General features: G+C 35.5%; 1 protein-coding gene across 1 annotated transcript in view; it reads left to right on the top strand.

Annotated features, from left to right (window-relative positions):
* DOCK2 (dedicator of cytokinesis 2) overlaps positions 1-18,905 on the top strand; it is a 158,304-nt gene that overhangs the window by 33,802 nt on the left and 105,597 nt on the right. Inside the window, exons 21-25 of the mRNA XM_031598014.2 lie at positions 142-242; positions 3,880-4,014; positions 6,162-6,270; positions 7,933-8,003; positions 8,504-8,610. Of these exons, the coding sequence (XP_031453874.2) occupies positions 142-242; positions 3,880-4,014; positions 6,162-6,270; positions 7,933-8,003; positions 8,504-8,610 (523 nt within the window). The remainder of the gene's footprint in view (positions 1-141; positions 243-3,879; positions 4,015-6,161; positions 6,271-7,932; positions 8,004-8,503; positions 8,611-18,905) is intronic.

The raw sequence follows: 18,905 nt of genomic DNA, 5'->3' as shown, positions 1-18,905 counted from the left end.
ATATTACTATTTGGTAAACAATTCTTTTAAACCTATGAAACTTTTAAAATGGTGGATTATCACAAATGCTTCAGGAGACTTAATGTTTTCATTTAAACTGTGACTTTACGGAAAATGCTAATTGTATCTCCTTCTGCCTAGATATATATCATAGGACTCATTGCAGACCGTAAATTTCAACATTTTAACACTGTTTTGGAAGCATACATCCAACAGCATTTTAGTGCAACCTTGGCATACAAGTAAGTTATTTTGGTTTTTGTTTTCTTTTTTATTTCTTCTAAAATCTCTGCAATCAAATTAAGGAGAGTAAATCCTATTTGTGGGTTTTCTGATGTAATTATAACAGTTATTTAGATATTGCTGCTTGCTTATCTGGAAACAGAAAGGCCTGTGATAAATAGTTACAGATTATAAGTAAAGTTAATTAACAAAAAGTTGGGCTTGGGGTGAAATCATTTTTTGAGGTTCATTTTTCTCTTGTCTGGATTGTGTTGCTATGTCTGTACTTCATTTATATCCTGTGAAATTTGTCAAAAGATGCTGTGCCATAGGTACTCTCCATTTGCATTCCTGTTTGTAATCTGAAGTGCTTTAAGTGAGGAATGTCTTTTAACCACTTAGGTGTGTTTCCACATATTGTCTTACAGCAAACAAACTCTTAGGGAAAAAAATGTTTATGAATTGTCAATTCTTCGTATGCAATTCACTGTCCAGTATTGTACCAGAAATTCTTAGGCACAGTGAAATGGAATTTTTTTTTTGCTACATTGTCTGTTGTGAGCTGAAGTCTTACTGCAGTTATGCCAGTGGGAAGTAGAGCCAGGGACAGAATTTTGTGGATTTTACGGAGCTTCAGGATAATACTCAAAGGGGAAGACTAACATTAGTAGAGATCAGAAACAGTAGAAATACATTATGCAGTAAATTTAATATTAGATTCCTTAGTCTAACTATACTTTTTCAGGTGATGGTAGGATAAAATTCCTTTGTCTTATGAAGCAAGATGATTCCATCAGTTTCTGTTCATCTCTGGGAAGTGCTGACAGGATGGATGAGTAGATAGATATTTTTCATCTGCCCGAAGTCTTGTTCTGACTATTCACTGGGGTGACAGATTGAAACAGAACTCTAATTGAGGATTTGAATAATAGATGAAGGATCTTAGCTGAAAGCTTGGAATAGTTAAGAACATATTGTTCTGTTCTGTGCTGGATATTCAGCAGTTCCAGTTCAGAATGAAATGTGCCTCAGATGTTACATTAGAACATAAGATTGCTTGCAGTGCATAATCAATCCTTTCTCAAGTTCCAGGAAAGCTGGGGTCAGCTTTATTGGTTTCAGAAAGCTCAAGCAACAAACCACATGGTCTTTATTTGTCTTTCATTCCATATGTAATTTGTAATTAGCATATGCAATTTAATGCTTTCTACTGTTGTGGAAGTAGAGGATGTTGGGTATGGAACCTCTCAGGTCAGCCTAATTTGTTCAAAGTACACATAAGACTTTCCTAGCTGGTATTTTCTTATGATTTAATCAAAGTTACGGAGTTAAAATCATGTTATGATTGTTCCAAAAATCTTGAGTTTTCTTGGCATCACTGATTCCTCACATGTGAAAGATCAATTATTTTTAAAACAGAATTTATGACAGAGATAACTGCATATGGTCTAATTCATAGTTAGGAAGGACACGCTGTGCCTCAGACATACAACAACTGCATTTTCTTCTTTGTGAATGTGTCTCTACATTTGTGGGAAGAAATTGACTGTAGGACACTGCTTTTATTCCTGGTGTTTTGTAGCTACAGTTGTCTGGATCTAGATGGTGGATAATTATTTTGTGATCAAACATGGATCTGATGATTTTTATAGGAGCACTTTATGTGAAGTATTATCAACAAAGGACTAGCTCTCCTTGTCTCAGATTTTCCTTACTGGTCATTCATGCCCAGTGTCCAAGTGAAACACGAGATCTTATAGAGCTTTATGCCACTGGAGATTTGAACAGATAGTGAAAAGCTTTGGGTGTGAGGCAGGACAGTTGATAGTAGGTGGAAATACGTTGCCAGTTCAGCAACAGATTAACTTTGATCAGTAGCTTTCCTACCAAGGTAGTTGTCATTGAGGCATTTTCTGATGCTACCAATGATTCATTGCTAATTATCTTCTTTAGAGTAACTCGAAGAGTTTTGTCATAGCTTGTAGTTGGAACCCATTGTTTACAGACCCCTTGTCAGATGCTACTGACCAGTTAAACCTGTCATTCAGCCAAGGAAGTTCTGTTGAAAGTCATTCCTAAATAAGTGTTTTTACTCCATGATGGAGAGAGGTTCTTTTAGTAGGTGTATGCCTGATGGTGAGATAAAGGCAGAATGGGTCAAATGTTAGCCCAACCAGTTTATTACAAATTCTAGTTGTTCAGGGAGATGTGGAAAGGAAGGCGGGCAATAGAAAAGATAGGAAATAAAAGCAAGGAGTCTTTGTAGGAAGCAAGAGAGAGATAGTCAACACCGTGGGTCCAGCATGGTTTATAGTTCAGACATCAATCTTCAGTAGTGATGGGTTGTCAGGGATTGTTGTTCAGCTGACAACGATGATGGAGACCCTTTCCAAAGGCAGTACAAAGTCCAAAGTGATCAAGTCAGCTCCTTTTGGAGTGACAGCTCCTTGTTCCCGTCTTCTGGGCCTTGACAGCAGATAAGAGGGAGCATGGAGGTGCCAACTTGTATCTTGCCTTCACAGGATACAGTGGTATCATTCCCCACTCTCCCATAGCAAGCCGGAATTATTTGGTGCAGGCCAGAACTTACGCCAGTAAACAGCCATGAACACTTTTCCAGAGGCAAACAGCTCCAAAGAAATGCTTTCAAATGTAAAATTGTCCACAAAGTGATGTCAACTGCCACACGGCAACACCCGCTACTCATCTCCTAGTTAAGTCAGAGTCTGATTGCAAGAAATGCCTCAGAAAGCAAGCTTTGAGCCAAAAACAAAGGCAATGAGATGATACGATCTTATGGTCAAACTGTGATCTCTTCTCTCTGTTTACGTTTAGTCATCCATTTGTACCTTGTTTACAGAGTTCTGGGATGACTTAACATTGAGAATCGAGGAACCCTGTGTGGACTGACATTGCACATAAGTCAGATAAATTTTATTCTAACACAGTACAGAGCTGTGAATTTAGAGAAGCAATGCAGAGGAATAAATAGAAAAACACAATGGAGATTGTGCCACAGTTGCCCGAAAGGCTGAGATTATGGAACTTTTTAGTCCTGCAGTTGGATATAAGATGGTGCACTGGGGCTGAGGATGTGTCTAACTGTTATATATACATGTATTTATGTGTATATGTATATTCTGTGCATTAGCCAGGCATTATTGGAGTTGTTATTTCCATGTGAAAATGTCAAAATACAATGATTCACTTCATAAAGTTTCATCAGCAGAGCTGGTAAACTGTTAAATTTTTCAAGAAGCAAGTGCTAGCTTGATTTTTTTGCTTGTTGTTTTTGTTTATGTATGGTAGGGAATAGTATGTTCTCATCCCTTTATTGATCTATTGGGAAAAATTAAATCAATAGAACAACTATGGCTATTATTTCAGCCCTTCTTATTGCTACATTAGAATTAAGATTACATCATTTAAAGCATTTTTAAAGATGCTTCCAGGATTGTTTGAACTTATGCTGCTGGTATGAGATTTCGGATTGCTTTCTTGTTTGTGCAGTTAAGAATTTCCTCCTCATTTCTTCTGTACTGATATAATTTATGTGACATAAACATAAAAATAAATGTTATGTGTGTGCTATATTAAGCATAAATATTCACAGAGTTGTCAAAAGAGGTTATTTTAAAAAGCTTTTCTTAACTACAGGAAACTGATGAGTGTTCTGAAGACTTACTTGGATATTTCTAGCCGTGGAGAGCAATGTGAACCTATCTTAAGAACTCTGAAGGCATTAGAATATGTTTTCAAATTCATTGTTAGATCCAGAACATTATTTTCACAGTAAGTATCCAAGCTACTGCCATGTAACTATCAGTGCAATATCACAGAATAATAGACCTATGAATCAGAAAAAGTTGACTTCGGAAAATAGAACTATAATTTTCATTTTTTTTGCAAGCAAAGCACAAAAACTTTCTGATGCTGCAGCTGGCCTGAGATACAGACTTTGATGAAATAACATTTTTTTTGGAGTGGCAACCCTCAAATAATTACTGTCTGATTTACAGTGTAAGTCCCAGAGATATATGTAGTAACGGCCAGTTTGTAAGGCTGATTATTTATTGTATCAGATGGGTTGGCCTAACACCAATCGGTGGCCAAACGTTGTGACAGATAACTTAAAGCTGGATGTTTATTCTTGAGATAACTGTGTTCAGCAGCTCAGACTGTGCGTAGAACAAGGTAATCTTCAGTAATTATTGTACAACTGAATACAGTTTGGAGTCAATTTGGAATTTATAGGAAAGACTCAGGCAAACAGATGAGGCATGTTGTTTGAGTGTTATTTAGGCATAGGAAAAAAGGGAGTAGAGAAGAATAAAGGAAGTGGAAGTAGAAAACTTACACCACAGTATTGATAAACTCTACTTCCTCCACTAGCCCTTACAGACTGTAATCTGTATCCATATCCCGCAGATCCCTTCTACATCTTCTTTTCTCTCTTCATTCCTGCTCTTTCCACTTATGCTCAGCTCTTTCCCCCATAGAACTTGTTCTGTTAGCCCCCTGACATGTGCCAAATGTATGCAGTGCCAGAAGATATGTAATGGCAAACTCAGGTTTGTGGGTAACCCAGTAGTTGGTTTTATGCTTGTGTTTGGCAGCCAACAGAACAGAGATCTGTGCCATTTTTATCTACCTTTTGGTCAATGGGAGCTCTAATACAGTTTTTCTGATTTTCTACTTCTCATTTTTCAAAGAAGTCCATACAAGTTTGTTGTCTTGTGAAATTAATTATGTTGCGTGATTGACACTTTTTGTTGATTTTGGCCGATCAAAATTTTGGCCAAAATAGTGGATTTAAAAGAGATGGGCTGCAGGTCCCTTAGTAGGGACCTTGTAGTCCCTTAAAAATATTCTTGACTCTAAGAACTTTCTATTTCTAAATGAATCCACACAAACAAGATGAGAAGCTGTATAAACAAAACAAATGGTACTTCTGAGAATAGGAGTTTGAAAGTAGTTCCAAAACTTTTTTTTTTTTTTTTTAATAGATGTCCTAGAAAAAAAGGTATTGAGAGCCTTGCGGGATGAAGCATTCTGTAGGGGATAATGGGACAATTGTTGTGAGGCTGAAGGACAGAAGCCAGACTTGTTTGTATGTTTGTTTTTGCTTGAAAAGCTTTAGTCTCCATCTTAATTTTTAGTATTAACAAACAGCATAAATGTGCACATTGAACAGTCTGTGGTTAACCAGGTTACTGCAATATGGTGCATATTCAATTGATTAGCTGTACGTATTTACACCTTCTAGTTGGCCTTGTAACTACCTTAACTGAAGGTCTGAAACTCCAAGTTCAGTCCAACAATTATTATTATACACAGTAAATGCTCTTGTTTAGCTTTAGCTGTTGAGAAACCCAGGAAAACAGTAAAGACTCTCATTTGATGTTTTATAGCCATTTCTAGCTGTTACAATTGAACTTTTCAGTCAAGAGCGTCTGACTAGTGTGTGGAAATGAAGGAGATCTGGAAGAAATGGATTGATGTAATTTCTTCCCATGAAAAGAGTTAGTATTTAGCACTGAAGTAGTTCATTGTCAAAGACTGAGAGAAGACATCTCAGAGACAAATATCTTGAATTAATAGAGCTAATATAGATTTTCTCTTGGTAAGTGAAATGAACTTTTTTTTTCCTTTTTTAGTAACTTCAAATCTGAGAGGTTTCGCTCTTTAACAGCCTTTTTTAAAAAAAAAAAAAAAAATCCACAACTTTTTGAAAATTTTATTATGTTGTATTCAAGCTGAAGAACACCTACTCAGTATAGTGGATGACCATAGTGGATAATAGTTAAAACCCATGGCAATATATGTAGTATTATACCGACTTCTAAAAGGTATTTTTAAGTTAATATTGAACCTGGCACATTTGGAGCTATGAAATTTTTTTTTAATTCTGAAACATAACCTAGTGCCTGTCTGAACAGATTATATGAAGGCAAAGAACAAACAGAATTTGAAGAATCTATGAGGCGACTGTTTGAATCCATCAACAACCTGATGAAAAGCCAACATAAAACTACCATTTTGTTGCAGGTTGGTTGTGTGTACCGGAAAGAAATTAAGTCTGTTTATGATTTTTATAGCATGTTCTTTTACAGTATTTTGTTCATTGTTTGATTATCAAAATTGAGGGTAAGGCACTGTTAGGTAAATTTATTGTCTGTTTCTCTTCTGTAACTGTCCTTTACTGAAAGACAAAATTTCTTAATAAAGTTGAAATAGAAAAGGTCAAGAGAAGATACATTTATATCATTTTTAGCACACAGTCCTGGAGTGAAAAACTGAACATGTGGAATGTTAGAATTTCCTGAGGAATCTAGGAAAGTGTGGCCTACACTGAGAGTTTCTTCAGGTAGTGCTAAACAGGAATTTCTTCCATTGTAGTTTCAAAAGTAAAGATTATGGTATGGCATTTTGAAGATACATGATTTAAGCACCTGAAAATAGGATCATGTCAGTTCTATTTATTATCGCTTTTTGGATCAGATGCTTTAAGGAAACAGGAAGAAGAGGAGCTACTAAGGCCATTAATTATCAAACTGTTGTAGCTGAGGTATGTGTGGACTTCAGGAGCTAATGGAAACCTGTTTGGCATTTATGAATTTTTTCTGGGTTTTGTGTAAAGCTGAAAGCGCCCTTTTTAGTTACTTCCTACATTAGGTATAAACAAATGACCAAAAGGCAGAGTTATGTCTGTTAGCAAGGAAGGCAGTAAACTCCACTATTCTCAGTAAAACATGAAATTTCAGCATGCATACATTTTCTAGATAATGTATTTAATCTGTTTTTTAGGGTACACCATATTACCTAGAAGAAAAGACAGTAAACCTTCACATAATCCACATTTTTGGGATTTGTTCCTACTTCACTTAACAAACCAAGATGTACCAAAGGTGGAACTGGCCTGTTATAAAAAATTAAAGCTATACCAGAAACAAACTGTTCAGTAACTTAGTTTCCAGCAGAATGTTAGCTGTAAGTTACACCTTTGAGTTGTGTAATGAACTGAAGCTGCTATTAGTTTTATTCTTTTACTCTGAACCAGGCTGAGATTAACTGAATGAAAACTTAATATACTTAATTTTCTTCACTTCACTTTATAGCAGCATGCAAATGTGATTTATTATTTGCAAGCATTTTCTTGAATGCTAAGTTCATAGAATCATAGAATGACTTGGATTGGAAGGCACCTCAAGGAACATCAAGCTCTAAGACCCCTGTCTCAGGCAGGGCCACCAACCTCTGCATTTAATATTAGACCAGGCTGCAAGCAGAAGTTCATAATGGCAGCACAGATTAGCTGTAGCTTTTACCTAGTAAGCAAAAAAATTCGTACTGTGGTCTTATTTTTGGTAGTCACAAATGCATGTGGCAAGAAGAAATTCCAGTTTTCAGTAAGAACAGAAAACAGCTGATTTCTTTTAGAGAAAGGACTACCTCTCGGTGTTGTTTCTCTTGGCAATCATTGCATTATGATTGAACCTTTTTTAAAAAAAAGAATAAAAAAATAAAAAGCATTTCATGATGACATTGTTTTGAAATGTCATGCAAAATTTCAGCTTGGCAGAAGAATTCCAAATTTGTCACTTTGTTTTATCTGCTTCTGTTTCAGTGTTTTTATTCAGTGCTTAGTGTTGTGTTTGCTCTACACACAGATAAACCTACAAAATTAACGCAATCTGTATTTCAATTCAGGTTGCTGCCTTGAAGTACATACCATCAGTTCTTCATGATGTTGAAATGGTATTTGATGCCAAGTTACTGAGGTGAGCTGATTTTGAACCTTTCCTAAATGTATCACATGGTCACGTGTAACATGGTATACAATGTAACAGTATACAACATATACAATGTAATGCTAATTCTGGAATAAATTACTATGAATTGATTTTTTCTTTAATTGGCTTACAGTACTGAGGTCCAGTTCTTAAGAAGTAACTCAATGAAATGTCCAAGTGGAATAACTTATCGGTTTTTATTTTTTTCTCCTTGAATAAATTCTATTCAAGAGAACCAAATCTCATGTTAGCAGCTTGAAATGATTACCTTTATGTGTCAAAGATGAAATGCACCCAATACATGCAAAAATATCTTTACTGCATTGGGAGAAAAAAATAATCTAACTTCTCATTGATCTAAGTGATTGTAATATGAGAAATAAGTCAAAATCTTAATAAATATTTAGAACTATATAGCATTTTGCTCTTGTTATTTTTTTTATTAAACTGTGGCACATGTGTTTATGACACTTATCCTTTACATGCAGCCAACTGCTATATGAGTTTTACACTTGCATTCCACCAGTGAAACTCCAGAAGCAGAAGGTACAGTCCATGAAGGAAATAGTGCGCAGCAACCTTTTTAAAAAACAAGGTAAGTACTGAATGCCTTTCGGGCTTAAAATAAACGAGAGTGAAAATATTGACTTCAGTTTTGTGTAATTCATGTTTGAAATTTAGTAGAACTAACAGTCCCCATGACTTGCCATCAGAATCTTCAAATCTTTGAAAAGAAACTGCTAGGTCCTCTTAAGTCATAGCTGTGACCAATAGTTAAAGTGAGCTGTTGGCTTTGTGTGAGAAAATCTGGGTTACTGTTTTCTGTCTATCTTCAAACAACTTGTTTAGGTAGCTGTACTTCAGCTGTCACACATAAATATTTGTAAACTCAAGCAGAAATGTTGCAACAGAATAGTGTCCCCATTAATGTGCCTTTTCAAAGCTGACACTTTTCCCATTCGTAAAAGCCTTCCCATCAAAGTGCAAAATAAATTCCTGGCTCCAGTTTTTAAGTTTGAATTTGAGCATGCCTGGGGTCTTCTGCTCCATGATGGGTCTCTCGAACTGATCAAGATTAGTAATAAAGTCTACATTTATTTATTAAACTTCTGAAGAAATATTATGTTCTAGGAAGTAGCCAAGTGGTTACTGTTCCTTTCTTAAATTTTCTTAACTGTTTTTCTAAGTACTTCAAATGATAAGAATAGTAAACCTATTCTCTAATACTAAGGAAGTGTGAGTTCCAGAAGCCTGACCTACAGGGAGGGTTTCAAGCTTTTTATCTAATTGCAATTGTGCAAACCATCTGTACTGCCAAAGAAGAAGGAACATGGATCGCAGAGAAATAATTGTATATATTCTTTGAACCCCTCTGTAAGCACTGTAGTGAAGTAGGAACATAAAGTGAAACCCTGTGAAGATGATATGTGAGACTTCTACCTAGAGTAAAGAAAAATTGTAAGTTTGATGTGATGTAGCTTAGCAACAGTTCACAGATAGCAATTCTGGAAACTCAACAGTTGCAACAGTGGTAGCAGGTAGTACTGCAATATAGTTACAGAGAAGGATACAGGAAAAATGCTGTGACTTGTATGCTGTTACTTTTCTTATGTTACTGAAAATTGGGACTTTGTTTCTTAATTTGGTTATTTAGGTCAACATCTTTACTGACAAATGTGAACAACTATGATCTTGCAATTGTTAGAAATATGTGACTTCAGTTAATTACTGAAAAACAAAATTTACCAGCAAGAGGAGTGTTCACATCAAGTAATAGTAACTATTGGAGTTAGATATGTGGATTTGAACTGGAGAGTTTAGATTCCCTTTGTAATACTTGGAGACAGATGAAATTGACAGAAGAGCTGTTCTCTTCCAAATGTAGTCTCTGTAAATGCATGTGTTTCCACAAATCACTGCAGGGTGAAGAGTTATCTGTGTCCTTTTGTTATTTATGTTATATGGTAATGGGGGATATTTAATTTACCCAGAGGTATATGCTGTCATGAGTACATTCACAACATGATGAGATCACATATACAAGCATTTATTTTGGAGATGAAGCCACATGGTAATTTTTCTTGTAACAGATTTTTGTACACAATTGTTGAAGAACTACAACTTGGATTCTAATCCAGTATTCAGAACACCATTCTCACAAATAATTGTTCAGAGTGTGTGCAAATGTTATGGATCTGAAGGCAGTGTCTGGTTCTCAAAACAGAACCAAAGTTTTGCCTTAGGTCTAACCTCACAAAGTGTATGTTTTTCAAAGAGATATGGAAATATTTTGTTTTAAGCTAACAGTCTGGTGCCAGCAGGCCTTGAGTTTAGGATCCACTGAGCTGCTTTTTTTTTTTTTTTTCTAAATTGATTTGCTAAAATTGAATTTAAAGTAGAAATAAACTGTGGCAACAAGTGCATAACTAAATTCAGTGGTCATCTGCAGGAGAGAAAAAGGGAAATGGAATCTATGGGATATAGGGGGGGAAGAATTAGGGACAAAAGTAGAATTTTGGCTAGGCAAAACCAGATGTCCCCCTTAATCAGTGCAATTGACAATTTATGGTGGTTCTAGATGGGTCTTTGGTGATTCAGTCATCCTTGGCAATTCTTACAGCTGCCTGCTTTGTTTATATTGTGCTTTTATCATCAGGCTGCATGCTGCTTGGTTTTTCTCCCTCCAGATCTGCATTTTGTCCGAAGATATACTTGCCCATTTTTCTTAAATGTCTTATATGGCTGTGAAGTGGTACTGTGTTGTAAAAGAACCTGCAACTTTGAGTGTGTAGAAGTATATATTTTTTCTCAGCTCTGTACTGAAAAATATGTTAACATCTAGGAAATGTGTTTCTCTGGGGAATCCAACCATTCTGCTAACTTTGATTTTTTTTTAATTCAATGGGAGTCCTTCACCCTAGGTGATATTTTAATAGGTCATTTCTGAATTTATTCTGTCTCAAGTAACCACTGTAGAATTATTTATTACTTAGTTATTTAAGTAATTGCTTATATGTGAAAGGAATAGAGATCAGCAGCTCTTTTTTCCTTCTTGTTTTATCCAAGTTAAATTAAAAATGTCCTGTATTTACTTTACCTATTTTGGATGTATCTGTTTGATAGCTATATGAACATCATCTCATTCTAAGCATAGCTTTGGAATTCAGCTTAAGGCCTGTAGAAGATGTTTGGCAACTGTCCCCAGTATGATGTCATCACAGTAGCTGAAAATCAGGTCACTTTAAAAGGGCTCATACAGATGATAATGAAGCAGTGCTAATGTCTTATTGCAAATGAATATTTGTGTTCTCCTTTATATTAGAGATATCAAAATCACTGTGATAGGGATATTTAAGACTCATAACTTAGGTTGACTTTAAACATAAACACCATACCAGGAAATTTTTGTTTTTAAGTACATACTTTGGGCAGCACCATTTGTTTTTGCACACGATTAACTAGTGTTGTCATACATTTTCAAGCAATCTGCAACAGTTCATAAAGAAGCTGTCTGTAATGCAATTCAGCTGATTTTATCAGGTAATAAAGGATTGTAATTTCCAAGAGCTCTTTAGCAGCAGCAGTCAGAACTGGAATGTTTGACTTAGCTCTTTATCCCCTCAAAACCAACACCTCCTCTCCCCTCAGTTTTTTGTCTTATTCCTCTCCCAAACCCTGTTAGTAGTCGTCTTACTGCCAGTTCCGAATAAGATGAATTATCACATGGTAAGTAAACCTGTGCCTCCTGCTTTGAAGACCATGCATTCCTTTCATTCTGCATGGTCCTCAAAGCAGGAGGCACAGGTTTACTTACCATGTGAAAAGAAAGCAACTGAATTTGATGCTTGGCTGTTTTTGCACTTTTTCTTGATAATCTGCTGCTAAGTTTTCAGAAGCAAAACCGGTGTTTTCCCAGTTGTTAAGGTTGTCTTTCTTCAGTGGCTATTAATGAACCATTAGTGAGATTCAAAATCATTACAGTGTGTTTAGGGTGGGATTTCTTTCATGGGTTTAACAAGCCTTTGCTTTAGCTACAGTGTGTTAATGTCTAATTCTTTGTAAAGATTTTACTGCTTGCAGATAAATAATAGTAATAGACTGCTGCTTGATTTTAAATGCTGCTTGTCTGAAGTCTTGAAATACATTGCTGGTACATGATACAAAATGTCAACTTCAGATTATGTTGCAAATTGTTAAAAGGGTATGTATTTTCTATTTTGAAGTTTACAGAGTAATAATGAGTAGGAGGTTTTGCTAAAAAGATATAATACTGAGGAACTTTTATAAAAAATGACAAATAGTGCCGTGTTGTACTGCTAAGCACATGATTGGTACGTTTTATTTTTTCCTAGATGAGTAGTTACTGGATTCACTGAATTCTAGTCATAAATTTAATGTACAAAATCTCCTTGTGCAATTTTTGCTAATATAAAACACTTAACAGGAAAACTAGTCAGCTAAGGCCATGAATATAGCATATAGTACGTATTTAAGCTGTTTACTAGCCTAGCATCTTTACACTGGTTATTAAAATCTTGCATATCTGCAGAGTAAGTCACTGATTGAAATCTGTTCCAATAATTGAGAGCAAAAGCCTGCATATTTTTAAATATGTACAAGTAATAGCTTGTTTATATATATATGCCGGTTTAGACTAGATATTAGAAAAAAATTCTTTACTGTGAGGCTGGTGAGACACCTGGAACTTGTTGCCCAGTGAGGCTATGGATACCCCCTCCCTGAGGCATTTCAGGCCAGGCTGGATGGGCTGTGAGCAACCTGGACTGGAAGGAGGTCCCTGCCTGTAGCAGGGGGTTGGAACTAGATGATCTTAAAGGTCTCTTCCACCCCAAACCGTTCTATGACATGCAAGATCTACATTAAGATGATGTTACCACTATGCAATATATTACTATATAACAGTGCTTAGATTATATTGTTTGTAGAGGAGCCTGAGGAAATACCAACTGATGTTTTTAATTATTAATTTGAAATAAAAGATGATATTTTGAAGAGTTTCCTAAAACAGAGAAATGAGGTAATGCCCTTTTAAAAGAAAGCTAAGATGTGCACTGTTATCTATCTTATTTTAGCATTATGTTAGTATTATCTTGCTAATCAGATAATATTTGCTTTAACTAAAGAATATTAATTGAAAGATTTTGTATTTCAACATTTTGATTAAGTGAGAGAATAAAACCTCTTGCCATTTTTGTAGAGTTCGAAACTTGGACATATCCGGACCTCACCATTTCCCTTCTCTGAGGGAGAAGGAGGGGACATACCGTTTCACTGTCCTTGATAAAGTCCAGTGAGGGGCTCTCCCAAGTAGGTTTTACTTTCTGTGAGTCCATTATGTGGAGAAATTGTCATCCCTCCGACAGCAGTTAGCTAACAAAGTCAGTATTGCTTCAGTACTATTACCCAAATATGTTACGGTATTTCGTCATAGAGCTTCTATTTAGGGTTTTCTTTCTAAGGTTTTTCTTTCAACTGATCTGCCTTTAACTTTCTAATGGCAGAAAATCGATCCTGATGTAACCACAGAATGTTTTTATTTGTAACTGATATTTTAAGACACGCATGTCAATGTGAAACCACAAATTTGGGTTTAACCTGCAAGTTGAAGAAAGGAAAAATCCCCAGCATACTTAATTACCTGCACTGTAAAATGTGAAAAGACCAATACAAAATGATTTATCTCTGACTGATATTACAGAGGCATGAAAAATATTTCTTTACAGTGCATAATGAGAGCCAACAAATCCATCTCCATGTATATTACCTTGGTTTAAAAAAGAAATAAAACTCCCCTAACCATCTTTTAGTGGTCTGCATCAAATACAATTCATTCTAAAATTAATCATGTTTACCACAATGATTGCAGGGTATAGGCAATTTCTAATTCATTACTTGAAGCAATGATGTGGAAGGTAATTAACAAGAATAGAAGCATATGTAGTGTATCGCAAAATAGGATCCAGCATGATAATTAACAATATCATTAACTAAAGTTCACGTTTATCTAGAAGAAATAGTGTTCTTCTGTGAATATGGAATATACTTAACTAAACTGCCAATTACAAAGTATATTAATTTGTATGTTTCAGATTATCCATTTTTCCTCAAGGCTTTAGTACTTAATCTTTTTCCATGTAGTTCATTAGAATTCCAGTTAAGTTCATTAGCTTCTACTCTCAGTGGTATTGTCTATAGATCTCAAATTTAATTAGATGTCGTATACCGGTATTTCTCTTCCTTTATCCATTGACATTCATAATGTTTTCTAAGGAAGTAAAATTTGAAAACAGTGAAATATGTTTTCAAAAAAAGTAAAAAAAAAAAAAAAAAAATCTGTGAAATTTGGTTCTATTAAATTACATATGAGCCTGAAGTTGGAAGCCTTGAGATTAAGGTGAATGTGCTGGTATTTAATTCTAGGCTTTCAAAACTTTTCACTCTAGCTGGTCATAGAACTGAGTGCTTTTGTCAGGTAGGATACATGGTCCTATCGACACAATAGGATGAGTGTTACCATAATCTCTCTTCCCTCACAATGCCTCTGTTTTTGAAAGTCATCATTTTTAGATGTAGTTGTTTACAAATTGCTTGCATTTTTTGATAATGTTAGTACTTATGTGCTTATAATATTTGGAAATAGATGTTTTTTTTCTAAGCTCATCATGTAGTATTCACTGACATTATGTTGAAGTTCGTAAATCAGCCTTAGAGAGTTGCTTTTTTATTGGTGTGAAATCGATATGGAGTGCTTAAAAGTATAATAGAATGTGTCTGTATTCACACTGCTGCTTTTGTCTTTGTATTCTCTAGAGGATCACTCCTGATTAAGAGTTTATTCTGTAGCAAAACACCATGAGATCTACTCCAAAGAATATAAACTCTAAGTAGGTCACACAGATGGTCACCAGCAGGGCTGGGAATAGAGCTTCTGTCTCTTAGCCCAAAATCCAGAGCCTCTGATCACTAGCTGTAGACACAGCTACTGCATGTTCAGCATATGCAAACGACTTGCTGATTTCTGGAAGAGCAGCAGCAAGAGACATATGTTATCTGTAGTGGTTAATCTGCCAAATGCCAGAAGGAATGCTGAAATGATAGTAGTTGTTTTTCTAATGGAAGGACTCTTTTTACTGTACACTTTGTTTAAACAAAATGTGTATTTGCATATGTCAACAGCTGGGTTGGTTTCCTAATATTAATGTGAATATCACAAATTTTGGCATTGTTGGGATGTTCTGATGCTTTCATTTTACTGAATGAAAAGTATCAGTATTAAGTGATCTAGAAGAGAAAAAGATTTAAGTCAGATCTGAGATTTATTCTTTAATAAATAATGCACATACCAATGTATATCTATATTTTTGAGATTCAACTAAGTGAAAGTCTATCAGAAGTTGATTGGATCTGTGTTATAAATGTTGCATGCATTATTACAGATTAAACTGACATCTTTTTAATTGTAAGTCATGATATTTGTCAGCATTGCTATTTTTTTGCAAACTGAGGACTGCATTTAATAGAGCTAGGTAGATTGGAGTTGTATAAAAAAAAAAGTCTAATGAACATCCACTGGCATGTTAGTTACAATCACAAACGTTGGTTAGAATGGCACTTCCTCACTGTTTTTTTGTGCAGTGAGAAGAATTCTTGTCATCACAAGGAACAAAACATTGTGTACTATAAATAACAAATTTATTTCAATAGAAGACTCTAAGATTTTTCCAGATAACTGAAATAAGTTTTTGTGTCAGAGCAGGCAGGACTTTGCCTTTTACTTTCATGTTCCTTGGAATCCCTCTTTCTCAAGATCTGAATTTGCTACATGGACTGCTACTTATTAGAAAATGTAAGTTTGCATTGTGTGATGCCTAACTTGCACAAGGAATATAATTTTTGATCTTGCTCTTTTTAATAACCACCTGGATGCCAGTGCTATGATTTCAAATATATCTTAGTTCATCTGTGTTCTCTACTGTCACCCAAATAAAGATGTAAAAATCACTATTTTCTATTTATCTTCAGAAGCTTTATGAAAAAAGCTGAAAGAAAAGTAGAATGAATAACAGTAATTTGACTTAAATATCTTTGTTTTACTATTGCCAGAGTTTGAGTTATGAATAGAAATTTTAACTATTTTCACAACAACTTGTATTCCTATTGATATGAGTACTTAAGCAGAACTTTTGTTTTTCATTTTCTGTGGCTGTTTTCCTGCACTGTTTGGCACAAACTTCAAGCATTTTGAAATGCATAAATGTAGGAGTTTGATAACCCACTTCACTCTCCCATTTATCGCTGCTGGGAAAAACCTGAAAACATTGACTTTTCATAAAACCCCTTAAAAATGGCTCCGTAGTGAAACAAAGCATTGCCTGTAGATCCATTCTTGTGTTGATTACTCTAGTTTTAAAACAAGTTCTTTTAAGAAACACTTCTGTGTTTTTTTTCCTTTCTTCGTTTTGTTAATATTCAGTAGTGGTTTTAGTGTTATGTTACCCTTAAAGCATCACTTTTCGAATCCTGTATTCAGTTCTTCTCAGTTTTATTCTTGAAGTAGTTTGATGTGGATAAGGAAGGTGTATGTACACCTACAGGTATTTGTTCTCATGCATTTGTGGTGACACACGAGGATTAAGGTCTTCAATTTCTTCCATTTATTGAGGAATATGTAATGTGCTGGATATTTTTTTTTTGAGTATTTGTTACTTGTAACCTTCTCTTAGTCTTGACCTCCTTTAATAGGTTTTTAAGAATAAAAAATATATTTATGAAATCTTTGTCATATGGAGGGAAATCCAAATCTAGCTAGGTGATCTAGTTTTAACAGTTAACTTACGAATGTACATTTTAAAATACTGATTTTTTTCTAACTCCTCTAAGTGGAACAGAGAGAAGAAAGATGTATAACAGAAGTCAGCACAAAGCTACTGCTTATTTTAGCAAAATTTACTGTATCAATAAAACAAAATGTTAGAATTCATAAATATTCCATTGTTCAAACAGAAGGCAAACTTTTAAATCTGCCAGGGAGGACATGCTGACAAGCATTTGTGTCAGGCTGGCAGACTGCAGTGACTGCAAACTGGAAAAGACACCAAGAGCTCAGAATGTTGTTTTGGCTACAGCAATGGTAGTGTTAGTTGTTGCTCTGGCTGCCTTCCAGTAAGTGATATTACTCAGCTCCTGCAAGAAAGTTGAAGATATCCCTTGAAGTGGGAAAGTGGTTGCATTCCACTGTATTTATGCTTGGAGTTGATGGTGTGCTGTGACCATTAAGACTTTATCTATTCTGCCATCTAACCTTTCTTGATGACATTTGCTTTGGACGACCAGCTTGATATGATACAGTGATGTGTGCTGATTTCATAAGATCCACCACCGTGTTTCTCCTTCCTGTGTAAGTACTGAATTACAAACACACAAAGGCTTTGTGACTTACAGTGCTGTCAGTCTGTAGGTGACCCTACAGCACCTCTCTGCTCTTTGGCTCTTCTGTGAAATTTGGATTTACCCATGAAAAAAAATATAGAATTTTAACTTCATCCCTCTTGTGCTTCCAACAAAGATTGAGATGTCAAATAATGGAGAGGGAAGACTGCTAGTAGAAAGATGCATGCAGTTGTGAACAGATGTGCTTTGTGAAGAAGCATGGCACCAAAACTGTGCACTGACTGCCATCAGAAGTCTCTCTCTGTTGAAAGGATGTTGTTCGCTGATTTTATTTTTAAACTTTGCTCTAAATCTATATTCAGATGACATCTATGTCCTCACTAATTTGGCATGCCAGTGTAAGTGGGCATGAAACAATCCTAACAGATGGCTGGGACTGTAGTCTTGCCAGGTAATCAAGAGTAGTGTTTCCTAAGGGAGACAAAAGTGGTGTTAAATTTTTATTACCATTTTGGCTGCACACACGAGGCAGTCAGGAATGAAGCACATCTGTGGTTTTTACTGAAGGAGACCCAAATGTCTTTTCTAATGACATTATTGCATTAATGACCTGAAATTTGAATTTCACTTACCTGACACAGAAGAAATAATTAAATATAAAGAATATGATGAAAGAGGAGTTTCAAAATCACATGCAGCTATACTTAATCTTTTACCTGAATGAACCTTATTAAGCTCTTATCAGGAAACTTCCCTCTGAGAAATGTGCTGGAATTGGGGGCTAATCTGTATGTAGAACATTATTCTGGAAGATGCTGATGAAATAAATGCAAGAGGTTCACATTGTACGGTGACGTATCGTGTTCAGATACATTCAGTTTGAGACAACATATGTTTTATTCTAGTTTCTAGAAAATAGAAGGCAGTAAAATGTTAAGCAGTTGTTTTTTGTTTTGTTTTGTTTTTCCACAGATTTTAATGTTAAGAAAGAGTATGTCTTTTTTTTTGCTGGCAGTCCATCCCATTACCTCATTTATCAAGCAGAAAAACAGCTAGCACTTGAAACTGCCATCCTTCCTGCCATCTCCTTACCATCTGTGTTGAGTTGTCTTTAAAGGCTGTTTTAGTTGGGTGGAAATCATAATACCATAGGATGGCTTGTGTTGAAAAGGGACCTCAAGGATCATCAAAGTCCAATCCCCCTGCCACAGGTGGGGTTGCCAACCACTAGATCAAGTACTAAATTAGGGGGCCCTTGAAAACCTCCAGGTGTGGGGCATCCACAGCCTCACTGGGCAGCCTGTGCCAGCACCTCACCTCCCCCTCAGTGGAAATCTTTCCCCTGAAACACAAGTTGCATAAATTCTGTCTGTGTTGCTCCCTGAACAGGAAATGCAGTGTTGCTGTGTTACTTCTGGGTTTGTACTGTACTCACCAAATTAAATGTCTCTTTGAGCTTGGAAGAATTATTATAGGAAT

Source organism: Phasianus colchicus, chromosome 15 (genome assembly GCF_987193195.1).
Source record: "Phasianus colchicus chromosome 15, bPhaCol1.hap1.1, whole genome shotgun sequence".
Classification (NCBI taxonomy): Eukaryota; Metazoa; Chordata; class Aves; order Galliformes; family Phasianidae; genus Phasianus; species Phasianus colchicus.
This window is presented reverse-complemented; position numbering and strand designations above follow the sequence as displayed.